Genomic DNA, 10,973 nt, shown 5'->3' with positions numbered 1-10,973 from the left:
AAAACTCAGTATGCAAGCATCAGAATGGCAGTAGTGCATTTTTGATAAGAGGAGAAGCCCATCTTTCCAAAGGCATATGTCTTGCACTCGAAATAGTTATCGTGCCCCCCCCCCCCCACCCCATCCCAAATACGATAGAACACATGCCTAGCCATACAGAAACGACGTTGAAATATGTGATGTTTGAAGAGCGGGTTGGGGTTCTCAAAGTACTCGTTCCAAAGTAAGAAATGACCACTATTCCAACTGCGGTTTAACGCTGGCGTGTACCCCGGTATCGAGCACCTAAACAATGTACGCTGCATGCTTAGGTGGTCGTGGACGACCAATGTAGCTGCCACGATCTTCTCATCATTAGATGAAGAATCATCTGAATCCCAAAGAACATTGTAAAAAAGAACTCGTCGTCGGAATCCATTTGTACCTTGCGGGCAAACCGACGAACAACTTGCGGACGTCCTGGAAGAAGCCGGTCGGTGAAGAGCCTCACACCCTACCGAGGCAAGGTAGGAACTGGGTGGCGGCACAGGTAGATGAGGCGACCGGGAGGGTGACCTTTCTATGAACGAATGACTGACGGCATCGGCGGAACTCGGCGGCTACGGCGAGAGGTGGTTGGGGGGGGGGGGGGGAGTGAGTCGAAGACAATGGGAGAAAGAAAAAAGGGGCCTACGTGCCACCGACTGTCGGGTCGGAGGAAAAGGACAGGCGTCGTGCGCGTTCATTTCGTGTCTGGCCGACGAAATGCGGCCCAAATATTAATCAGGAACGAGAAACGGACGTGCGTCCGTTTAAACCACCACGTTGCACCGAGTTTTATATCCACGACGATTCAATCGGATACATGCGGATAGTCCGGTTGGAGTTGCTCCAACTTGCGCAACGCAAACACACCGGAACGGACCAACGGTGACGTCACCGACCTCGTGTGGCGCTCGCGTTCGGTTTCGTGGTAGTACGAGTACTAGTCAAAGCGCACTAGCACGACGCCGAGCGTTATCCCAAATTCCCAATCGCCTCAGCTGCGGCTCTATATATGTCCGCCCCCCCTGCCAGATTGTAGAGGTCGTGAAACAGAGCAAGCAAGAGCAACAGCAACAGCAAGCATATCTTCGTTACCCTTCTACTACTTGAGGCCCGCCCGTCCATTGTCTTACCAGAAGCCGAGAAACTTGCAACCATGGGCAGATCTGCTGGAGCTCCTCAGGTCCTCTCGGCGCACCAGGAAGACGAGGACCTGTTCGAGACCTCCTCCTCCTTCTCCTGCGACTCCGACGACGAGGCACAGTTCTCGGACGGCGAGGACCAGTTCGTGCCGGCCTCCCCGCCGGCGCGGCGACTGAACTCCGACGGCGTCTACGATCTGTCGTCCATCAAGGCCGAGCTCTCCGTCAAGTAAGTTCCTCAGGAAACACCTTCCTTCTTCATGTATCAACAGAGTAGCAAAATGGAAGTTTTTCCTGACCGTGCTGATCTTCTCTCTTTGCAGGAAAGGGGGGTTGTCCAAGTACTACGACGGCAAGTCCCAGTCCTTCGCGTGCATGTCGGAGGTGAGGTGCCTGGAGGACCTGCCCAAGAAGAGACCCTACAACAAGAAGATGAAGCCATGCCGGAGCCACGTCGAGATCGACGGTGACCAGAGAGCTTGCCCCGCGCCTGGTTCTAACAACAGCAGCAAGGTAGTCGCCAAGCCGACCTCCGGGAGCTCCTGCGCAAACCTGATGATGGCGCGGAGCGGCAGCTCCAGCATGCTCTACAGGCCTCCCGCCATCCCCGTCAACAAGAGCGCCTGCCATCAGTAGGGAGGGAGGGTTCGCGGTTGAGACTCAGAGTGTCTGTCCAGGGCTGGCTTCGCGTCTCTTCTTTGTTCCTTGAGGATGGGGATTTTTCTTGGCGGGCCTATTAGCCTGTCAAATGTAAAGAGGCTTCTGCATCCATGTTGTTCGAGAAGGAATTGATTGATCCAGTGTGTAAATAGAGAGACCAGTTGTATACCAAACATTCCTTCTGATTAACGAAGATTATCTGAGATCCGAATTCTGAGTGTCCAAGCCATGGTACATGATCTAAGATCATGCTGGTTATTTCTCAACATAACAAGGGGTACAAAGTAGCATGGCTAAAACAGAGAGCATCCCTTGGTTACCAGAGATTGAAGAATGTTTTACAGATATTCCCAGTGGAAAAAAGAATGGCGTGTCTCCACCGATTGCCAACCAACCAAAAAATGGCTCTGCCTGATGCTTTCAAGTGTTAAAACTCTTTGCGGGTACTGTGACTGTGACCACAACCCTGAATGATCTTGTCGATAGATGTTTGAACAAAACTTGTTATTTGGCAACAACACTGGGAAGACAAAACCCTGTCCCAGTGCGCCTTGGTGTCAGCGTCTGTTAGAAAGCGTAGTCATAGATGGCCTGCGCAACTCCATCTTCGTCATTGGTGGCGCCGATCACGTTCGCCACTGCTTTGGTCTTCTCAGCGCCGTTTGCCAGAGCGACGCCCAGTGATGCTAGCTGTAGCATTTCTATGTCATTCTCTCCATCTCCAATTGCCATTACCTGGCACAAACAGGCTGCAAGTTAGAAACAATGCAAGTCCTGGTAGTATTGGTGATCAAAACAAAATTCAAAATGTTGAGGATTCAACGGAAGCTTAGGGGAAGTATTATCTATTTGAAATGTGATTTTGATTTTTGGCCATGTTATTTAGAAAAAACGGAAACTATCAAGATTAGATTTGTAACTGAAGGAAACAAAGAGAAGAAAATGCAGCAGCATTTGACTTGCACCATGGAAGATGTATATGGGAGCTAGACAACTCATACCTCGTCCGGACTAATGCAGAGATGGTCCAGCAAAATCTTCACCCCGGTGCCCTTCGAAGTTGCAGGTGGTACAAGCTCAAGCATATCAGGCTGTGCCTGAAGAACACCAGCCCTTTCTTCTATTGCCTTTGTCCAGTATGGCCTCAATGTGGAAGAAACTCCCTCAGAAGTTCCAATGAACACTAGTTTCTGGAAATGAAAATTATAGCATGGTCAAGCTATAACAGATCTTAACATTCTCAAATTGCTAAATCTTTTCCTCTTCAAAAGATCCAGATATTTTTCTAAACTGATGACTATGTCCATAGATAAATGCCAGATGCAATAATAAAAAGAGAAAAACAGCAGCTTATTTGTTCCAGCCATAAAAACTTGCGAGTTTGGTAAAAAATAGTTGATCTTTGATGAATTATTGAATCCTTGGTTGGCAACATGGACTTATTTGTATTATACAAATATTTATCAGAATGTGATTAAGAAAATGTCATTAATCCTTGCACTGCAAGTTTTGAAATGAAGGGACCTAATAAAAAGATTCATACAGAACTGATCTCAGACTTGTAATCGACACCAAAGATAATTTTTAAGATAAGCACAGAACCTGTATCTCAGCTGTTCCTAAAAGCTGATCAATAGATGACACTATTTCAGCCTGCAAGAAGAATACCATGTAAGTCAATAAGAGTAGAAACCTTTGGGTTTCACAAAAGAATGGAATAGTAAACCCCGTCATACCTTAGGTTCATGGTATACATCATGGAGAGAATCAACCAATGGATCCTCAAACATAGAAAAACACCGATCCTGGCTAAATGCTACTAATGGTACCTTGTGCTCCATAGAATATAAGAATGCCTGCAGCATGCCAATAAAGTATCACTAATGTTGCAGCTGTAGAAGCATTTGCTGGGGAGATGGTTATCAGATGGGAATGGATGATCTTCAATCGTAGGAAAACATAAGTTGTTGCTTACCTCTCGGCATACTTCTTGGTTCAATGTATTTCTATAAATTTCTCTCCCTTCCAAACCATAAACCAACAGCCCCTACAATTGAAGATTTAACATCATGAAAATGGTGACAACACTCATGGGAATAATCAATTTGCTCTTATTTAGTATTTACAGATGAGAACAACAGTTTATATTTTTGAAACAATACTACAATAGAACAATCATAACTCGTTTTAATATACAGCATGTGAGGTAGCATCAAGTTTAGACTAGCATATTAGAGCATCTCCAGCCGCGCCACCAACAGCTCCCCCCCCCCCCCGGCCCCTTTTTTATCGCCGGCGCTAAAAAAAACCGCCCAGTCGCGCCCCTAGGTCCTCGTTTTTCGCCGGTTTGGGCCGAAATTGGCGCCGGCGGACCTAGGACGAACCCATCATGTTGGGGGCGCTGGATGAAGCGAAAAGTCGTGTGGGGCCACACTGGCCGATTTTCCCGCCGCTTCTGCCTTTTCCCTACCATCATCCACCCCCCCCCCCCCCCCGCCGTTCCTGCCATTCTCTCCATCTTCTCTCCCCCGCCATGCCGTCGAAGAACTACGCCGTACCGAAGGCGAGGGCGCCGATGCCAAGGCCCGCGGGCTGGACAAACGCGCAGAGGAAGGCCGACGATCGGTGGGCGGCGGTGACTACCGATCGGCGGAACAAGCTCATCATGAAGAGAGCCAGGGATGTGGCGGCGGCGGCGGAGCAAGAGGCGTCGTCTTGCTCGGCCATGGTGAACGAGCGGGTGATCTTTCCGCCTCAACAGGCGAGCCCATTTCCACAAGGCGCGTGGGGTAGCCAACAGAGCGTCGCGTCGCCGGCCAACTTCCCGTCACCAGTGTGGGGCTACGCGCCCTCCTCACCGTAATATGTCGACGGCGACGCTCTCGACGGCTTCAACCCCAACATCACCTTCCCGCGCACGCCTTCCGCGTTCACCGCCGGCCACAACACCCAGTACGGCTACTCTCCGACGTATTCGGGTTTGTCTGCGACGGCCCTGCGCCATGGCCCCCTGCCTTTCGCGCCGGGTTCGGTGCCACAGTTCAGCAACGCCGACACCGAGATGGAGGAGATCATCAACAACAGCTCAGCAACCACCGCTTCATACCTCGGGTTCGGTATGCAAGAGGAAACACTGGACATCGGCGGCGACATGGACGAGGAGGAGGAGGTGGAGGAGGAAGAACCGGCGGAGCCGGAGCCGACGAGGAGCAAGGGAAGAAAGAAGAAACGGGCGGCGCCGAAACATGGAAGACTGTCAGCATGGACCCGATCACGAACACCGATACGTACTGGAGGAGGATCAGGACGGCATTCGACGAGCGCAAGTTGGTAGACCCCGAGTTCGCCGGCATACACATGGAGCGCGGCGACAAGGCCATGTCCAACCATTGGGCGAGCATCCAACAAGCATGCAACAAGTGGCATGGGATCCAGGAAGAGGTCATGGCTCTCCCGGAGAGCGGCGCCAACGTTGAACGGCAGGTATGTCCATGGCTTGCCGGTCCGTGATTTTTTTTTTGCCGACACTTGTTCTTCGTCTGTGCAGATGTTCCGCCGGGACAGCGGCACCGACGCCGACTACAAGTACCTTCACATGTTCACCAGAATCGAGTCGTGCGAGAAATGGGCGGAGGTCCGGCTCGCTCTCGCCAAGGCCAAGGACAACATGTACAACCCGGACGCACCTATCTCAGGGGCGGCAAAAGGGCGGCCTAATGGCAACAAAAAGGCGAAGAAGGCGAGGGACTCGACACCCACTTCCGAACAGTTGTAGGCGTTGATCGAATAGTGCATCGCCGACACCAAGTCACTCCGCCATGAGGGAGAAGTCCAAGGCGAGGTGGTCGGCTTCTCAGGATCAATGTGGCCGCGAAGAAGCGGAGGTGACACGACGACGATGGACCCGCAGGTGAAGGCGTGGTACTTGGCGGAGCGGAACCTCATCTTAAACCTCATGCCGGGACCGGCGGCGACCGCGTCGACACCGATTCCGACCACATCACCAACACCGACGGCGGCCACGCCAACGGCGAGCACTGCGACCCCACCGTGTACGCCGACCTCTCCCGCCCCTGCAGGAGATGAGGAGCTTTTCATTTGAGTTATATGCGTGCGGCTCCCGCCTTTTTGATCGCCGAACTATTGGCATGATGATCGCCGACCTGTGGCATGATGCTCGCCGAACATGTGTTTTTTTGGTAGCGGGAAAGAAAACTTTGAATTTTACGTGAGCCTGGGGAGCGAAACTCGGGGGTGCGACTAGGAACGCGAGCCCCCCCCCCCCAACCGAAAAAACCGCCGGCCTTAAACGCCTACGCCGGGTGCGCTGGGGGGGGGGGGGGGGCTGGAGATGCCCTTACAGAATTGAGTAGAAGCACATAACCTCATAGTCTCTTCAAATGATGTCATCAGCTTTTTATGGTCATATTTGTGCAGCTTCTAATAAACAAATTTTGAACAGGCTAGTAACAGGGATATCAACAGCACACTTCCTATTCCAGGAACACATGCATAGCCAGTTTCTGAACGCATGGAGGTACGAATGGCTGACCTATTCTGAACCAAATTCGACACCATAACTCGATACATGAACCTAAAAGGTAGTTTATAACAAAGGGTACTTTCGTCTTTGCTGGCTGGTTATGGCACTCCAATAAAGATTAGATGAGTATTTTGACTTCACTAACAAAACACTTAAGACGAAAGCTTTCATCCATACACATCATCCAAAATAATGACCTGTCTCTGTTGACCACTGCGCTAGGTCTAGCCAGAAGCTGGCAGCCTTGACAGGTTCGTAAATCTCGAAATTTCACAGGCCTCAAATGTGGGTTTTGAGTAACTCTCATGACTTCAAATCGACTATAGTACCCTTTGAAGGCATAAGTTTTAATTGCCAGCACTGATCTAGACCTATTATAATAATCTAATAGCAGAATATGTTTTTACAAAGCAAGAAACTTCAAGTACGCTTTATCCCAAACAGACTTGGTTAGGATGTCTATTTGGTCATGTGGCAAGCAGAATGCATTCTACAGAACAGACATGAGAACATACAAATATGCACCTCCATTGGCATGTATCTAACCTAGCAGAATGCTAGCATGTGAACATGATCAGGATGAGTAAAGATGATGCATTTTCACCACTGCGTCAATACAATTTCCTTTTTACAAGAGTATTTTCCATGAAAACACACTCTCCACCTACCTGAAGAAATATACCAGGCGAAGAGTCTGAAACAATGCCATTTCTTCCAGATAAATCGACCATATTAAGAGCATCAATGGCAGCTGGGCGCGTCTGTTTCCAAAATGAGCATGGATAGAAAACAATTATCAGCATTTTGAGTTTCTGATAAATATCACAATGCCAAACAGAAATAATCAGTAACATAAGAGTGAACTTCCGAGCTTCGTTTAACTGTTTTAGTCGTGAGAAATACCATTCAAGACCATAGAAACAATGTAAATGAGAAGATTCATCCAAAGACCAATGATCTGTACAAATGGGCAGCTTTTCGTAAGTTAGTTAAATTTAGATGTTTTTGTCTCGGTCCAGAAAAAAGATGTACATGTGGCAACAGCGGGTCCTGAGAGCATTAAAAACAGATTATGCAATGTCCATGGTGATTTTTTTTACTTGACAGTCTAATAAATGTGGCAGCTGGTGTGTGATGGGGAAGAGGCCCTTGCGTCCCCAGCAAGTGGCCAATGTTCAATTACCTGCCTGATACAGTACAGTGACATGTCTGATCCTGCAAGACTTGTAGACTCCATTCCCCGATGAGTTTCTTTCAAGCAAGTGTATAAGCGTTATGATCTCGAGAATCTGTTTAGTGACCCACTTCTGGGGAAACCCCATCTTGTAAAAACCATTTTTTCTGTGAGATAATCTCTCACAATGACCCACTTCTGGGGCAATCCCATCTTGTAAAAACCAATTTTTCTGTGAGATAATTTCTCACAATGTTTAAGGGTTCAACGCAATGTCATTAATCAGCTCCCAATTATCAAAACACTCAAACAGGATTTGAAACAAGAGGGAACATTTGACTGCAAGAGTTAGTGGGATAATAAACTTCATCACTGCTACATTTCTGGTTCAGAAAAATATAACCGATACCCAAACTGGGCCTCGGCTAAGAGAGGGTCTCAATTTCTCCAATCACTAGAAAGATCAATCAGTTTAGCCTCTTGATCATCTAACATGTACCGAGACAATCTATTGGCTTAAATGGTATATAATGCATCTCTTCTAGGAACAATTAGTCATTGGTGAAACAGCAAGGGAAAACTTATAATACCTTTCCTGTGGCAATAATTATGTTTACTCCTCTTGACCTAGCTTCCTTTATAGCTTCTGCATTCCTTGCTGTTACTTGACTTTTACTGTTGAGCAATGTACCTAGTCACACAAAAGAACACCATCAAAAACCATGTAAATATATTTAGATTTTAGAGTGAAAATATAGAATATGAGCAACAAGCAACAGATAAAGGGATGTACCATCCATATCGCAGAAGATATATTTGAACTTTGGTCTATAAAATCTTAGGCTGCCAGCTCTCTTTAGACTGTTTGTTACTTGTCCTGAAAACATTCTTAGACAGCAATAACTAGATTACATCATCATATGAGTGATGGCAAGGAGTGTAATAACAGAAATGGCAAAAGAACATACCATCCAATGTTTCTGTGTGAGGCTTGCTCAAATCAGGAGCGTTCTTAGCAAGACCTTTCCCTTTCCACCTTAGACTTTTTAAAATGAGCAGCTCCTCCTTCTCCATTTCCATTGCAGCCTCATCACTAGTCTGACGGTCAAAACCCAGAAGACGTAACAGGCCACGAACCTAGTACAGAATAGAAGCAAATAATCATTTTGTGCATAGTAAATAATACCATGTGCAGCAATTAACATAAACCACTCCAAAGTTTAAACAGGGGGTCGGGGGGAATTAGTTGTATAACAGTAGTGTAAAGGAACATACCACCAGTGTCCGCAGTTCATCAAGAAGGGTATGACCTCTCGCCTCAGCTTGCCTTGCAGCTGTTTCCACTGATATTACTATATCACCCAACATAAGCTGCAATAAGAAAACACAGTGAGAGAGGGCGAGAGAGAGAAAGAGAGGCAAGGCTAGATGTAAAAACAGAAAAGAAAAAAATGCTGATTTGTTCTTACAGTAGGAACGTCCAGATCAGGAATGAACTGTGACACTGAGAGCATATCAGTAGCGCAATCCTCGCCTCTCCATTCTTTGTTAAGATTCTGGATGAAGTTATCGTTGCATACCAACACAGAAACCTCAACCTTTTCATACTTCCCGATGTTACTTATTGAAGTGTCTCGTGTTTTGTAGTTATACTCCAGAAGTCCATCAAGTGCAATTTTCATCGCCATTGGAACATTTAATTTCATGATTTCTATTATGTTCTGCATACACATTACGGAAACAAAGATCAACAAACACTCATCCAACCAATTGAAAACGTGAACAACTGAACATAATGAATCACCGTGAACGAAATAAACTCCCTAGAGAGAAAATTACCCCAGAACTCCAGTTGTACGTTAGTGTGGTAGTGCACCTAGATTACCAGTAGCAGAGCTCCCTGAACACTAGGTGCCTACTTCCTACTGGTAAATAAATGGCAATAACGACCAGTTTGACACGATACTACATGACTTATATCACAATACCAACAGCCCAGAGTTTGTAGGGTGCAAATGAGTATCCTTTAGGGTATTCTTTGGCCCTCTTCAGTTCAACTAAATAAACAAATTTTCAGAAACTCACATCACTTTTGAAAATTTAGTTCATTTGGTTGAACCGAGGGTCACAGGGTACACTGAGGATCACAAATTTGCATCCATAAGAGTTTATATATTGTCTAGAAATAACAGAATAGCACTCGATGATACATCATCCGAGTAGTGCTGCACAAAATACAACTTTTGCCATCCTTTTCATCTGAATTTCCTATGACACCTTCTAAGGCCCTGTTTGGAACCACCCAGATTATATAATCTGGTTTTTATAATCTATTATGTTTCCAAACAGGACAATTTATATTGTAGATTTTAAAAACTAGATGACCAGATTATTAAAAACTCATAATCTACTCTACCCCAGCTAAAATCAGATTATGGATTACTAATAACCTATTACCCTTGTAAACTTGAAGATAATTACCTACTGCCACCGCCACCGTCTTATTTTTATACAGGACATACATGTCATTATGCAATGTAAAACCTGAATTACAGTTTATATAATCTGATCTCCAAACATACCCTCCTGGATTATTTTTATAAACCAGATTATATAATCTATCTTCATAATCCAGATTATTATAATCTATTATGGTTCCAAACAGGGCCTAAAGCACTAGTAGCTAGCCGCAATACAGAGAGGTTTGACTAAACGGGATGTGTACCAGCACTTCGATGTCGTCGGGCAAATCATCCTCGACGCTGATGCGGGCGCAGAGCTCTATCTCGCTCTCCTTGGGCGGGGGCGGGGGCGGGGGCGCAGGGTCCTGCGGCGGCTCTCGCTTCGCCGCCGCCTGCCCGCGCCGCGCCCTTCGGAAGCCGCGGATGCCAGCGAGGAATCCCGCGAAAGGCTGCGCAAAGCGGGAGGGCTCGGGGGTGGGCGTGAACCCCCGCCAGGAGAGCAGAGAGGCCGTGGACGCCGCCGCGGGGAGGTGCGGGAGGAGCGGCGTGGAGCTGAGCAGCGCCGCGCCGCGGAGGGGCGGTGGGATATGGAGGTGCGAGCGCGAGGCGAACGGAAGGGCTCGCGATACGATGCGCGCCATGGTCGCGCTCGCGCGGCGGCCGGCGGCGGAGAGGTGGAAGACGGGCCGAAAGGGAGGGGTTTTGTGGTTTCCTTCATTGGTTTTAGTTTGGCTCTGCTTTGTATCCTCGTACAGTAGTGCTAGTACTAGTTTGTCCCTCTCTTTTTTAAGATGAACCACGTTCTTTATTTAAGTTTGCAAAAATAATGAAAGGTTATTTTTTTATGAAATAATGTATAAAAGGTACTCCCTCGGCCCTAAAATATAAATTTATAGGAATCGACAGCCACACGTAAATAAATAAATTTATATATTTTCTCCGTGTACATAAATTTGGAGGAGTAGACA

At 47.2% G+C, this 10,973-nt stretch overlaps 2 protein-coding genes across 2 annotated transcripts; one reads left to right on the top strand and one right to left on the bottom strand.

Annotated features, from left to right (window-relative positions):
* Positions 1-1,041: 1,041 nt before the first annotated feature.
* LOC123444364 lies at positions 1,042-2,037 on the top strand. The gene is made up of 2 exons (XM_045121054.1): positions 1,042-1,395; positions 1,490-2,037. Exons 1-2 carry the CDS (start codon positions 1,181-1,183, stop codon positions 1,800-1,802), a joined length of 528 nt encoding a protein of 175 aa, XP_044976989.1. The 5' UTR covers positions 1,042-1,180; the 3' UTR covers positions 1,803-2,037.
* Positions 1,991-10,706, bottom strand: LOC123444363 (endoribonuclease YBEY, chloroplastic-like). Its single transcript, XM_045121053.1, has 12 exons — positions 10,269-10,706; positions 9,013-9,264; positions 8,819-8,914; positions 8,512-8,680; positions 8,337-8,420; positions 8,134-8,234; positions 7,038-7,130; positions 3,802-3,873; positions 3,563-3,682; positions 3,429-3,479; positions 2,828-3,016; positions 1,991-2,561 (listed from the first exon to the last, which is right to left on the bottom strand). The coding sequence occupies exons 1-12, from the start codon at positions 10,644-10,646 to the stop codon at positions 2,394-2,396; spliced, it is 1,773 nt and encodes a 590-aa protein (XP_044976988.1). The 5' UTR covers positions 10,647-10,706; the 3' UTR covers positions 1,991-2,393.
* Between the last annotated feature and the right edge of the window lie 267 nt (positions 10,707-10,973).

The sequence above is a fragment of the Hordeum vulgare genome, chromosome 3H, assembly GCF_904849725.1.
Source record: "Hordeum vulgare subsp. vulgare chromosome 3H, MorexV3_pseudomolecules_assembly, whole genome shotgun sequence".
NCBI lineage: Eukaryota > Viridiplantae > Streptophyta > Magnoliopsida > Poales > Poaceae > Hordeum > Hordeum vulgare.
Note: the sequence above shows the minus strand (reverse complement) of the source record. Positions and strands in the feature narration are given on the sequence as shown.

Coding starts and splice junctions, on each gene's coding strand:
- LOC123444364 (XM_045121054.1), top strand. CDS start 1,181: ATGGGCAGATCTGCTGGAGCTCCTCAGGTCCTCTCGGCGCACCAGGAA. Junction 1,396..1,489: donor AAGGCCGAGCTCTCCGTCAA/GTAAGTTCCTCA, acceptor CTCTCTTTGCAG/GAAAGGGGGGTTGTCCAAGT.
- LOC123444363 (XM_045121053.1), bottom strand. CDS start 10,646: ATGGCGCGCATCGTATCGCGAGCCCTTCCGTTCGCCTCGCGCTCGCAC. Junction 8,915..9,012: donor CTGATCTGGACGTTCCTACT/GTAAGAACAAAT, acceptor TTCTTATTGCAG/CTTATGTTGGGTGATATAGT. Junction 8,235..8,336: donor TATCTTCTGCGATATGGATG/GTACATCCCTTT, acceptor TTGTGTGACTAG/GTACATTGCTCAACAGTAAA.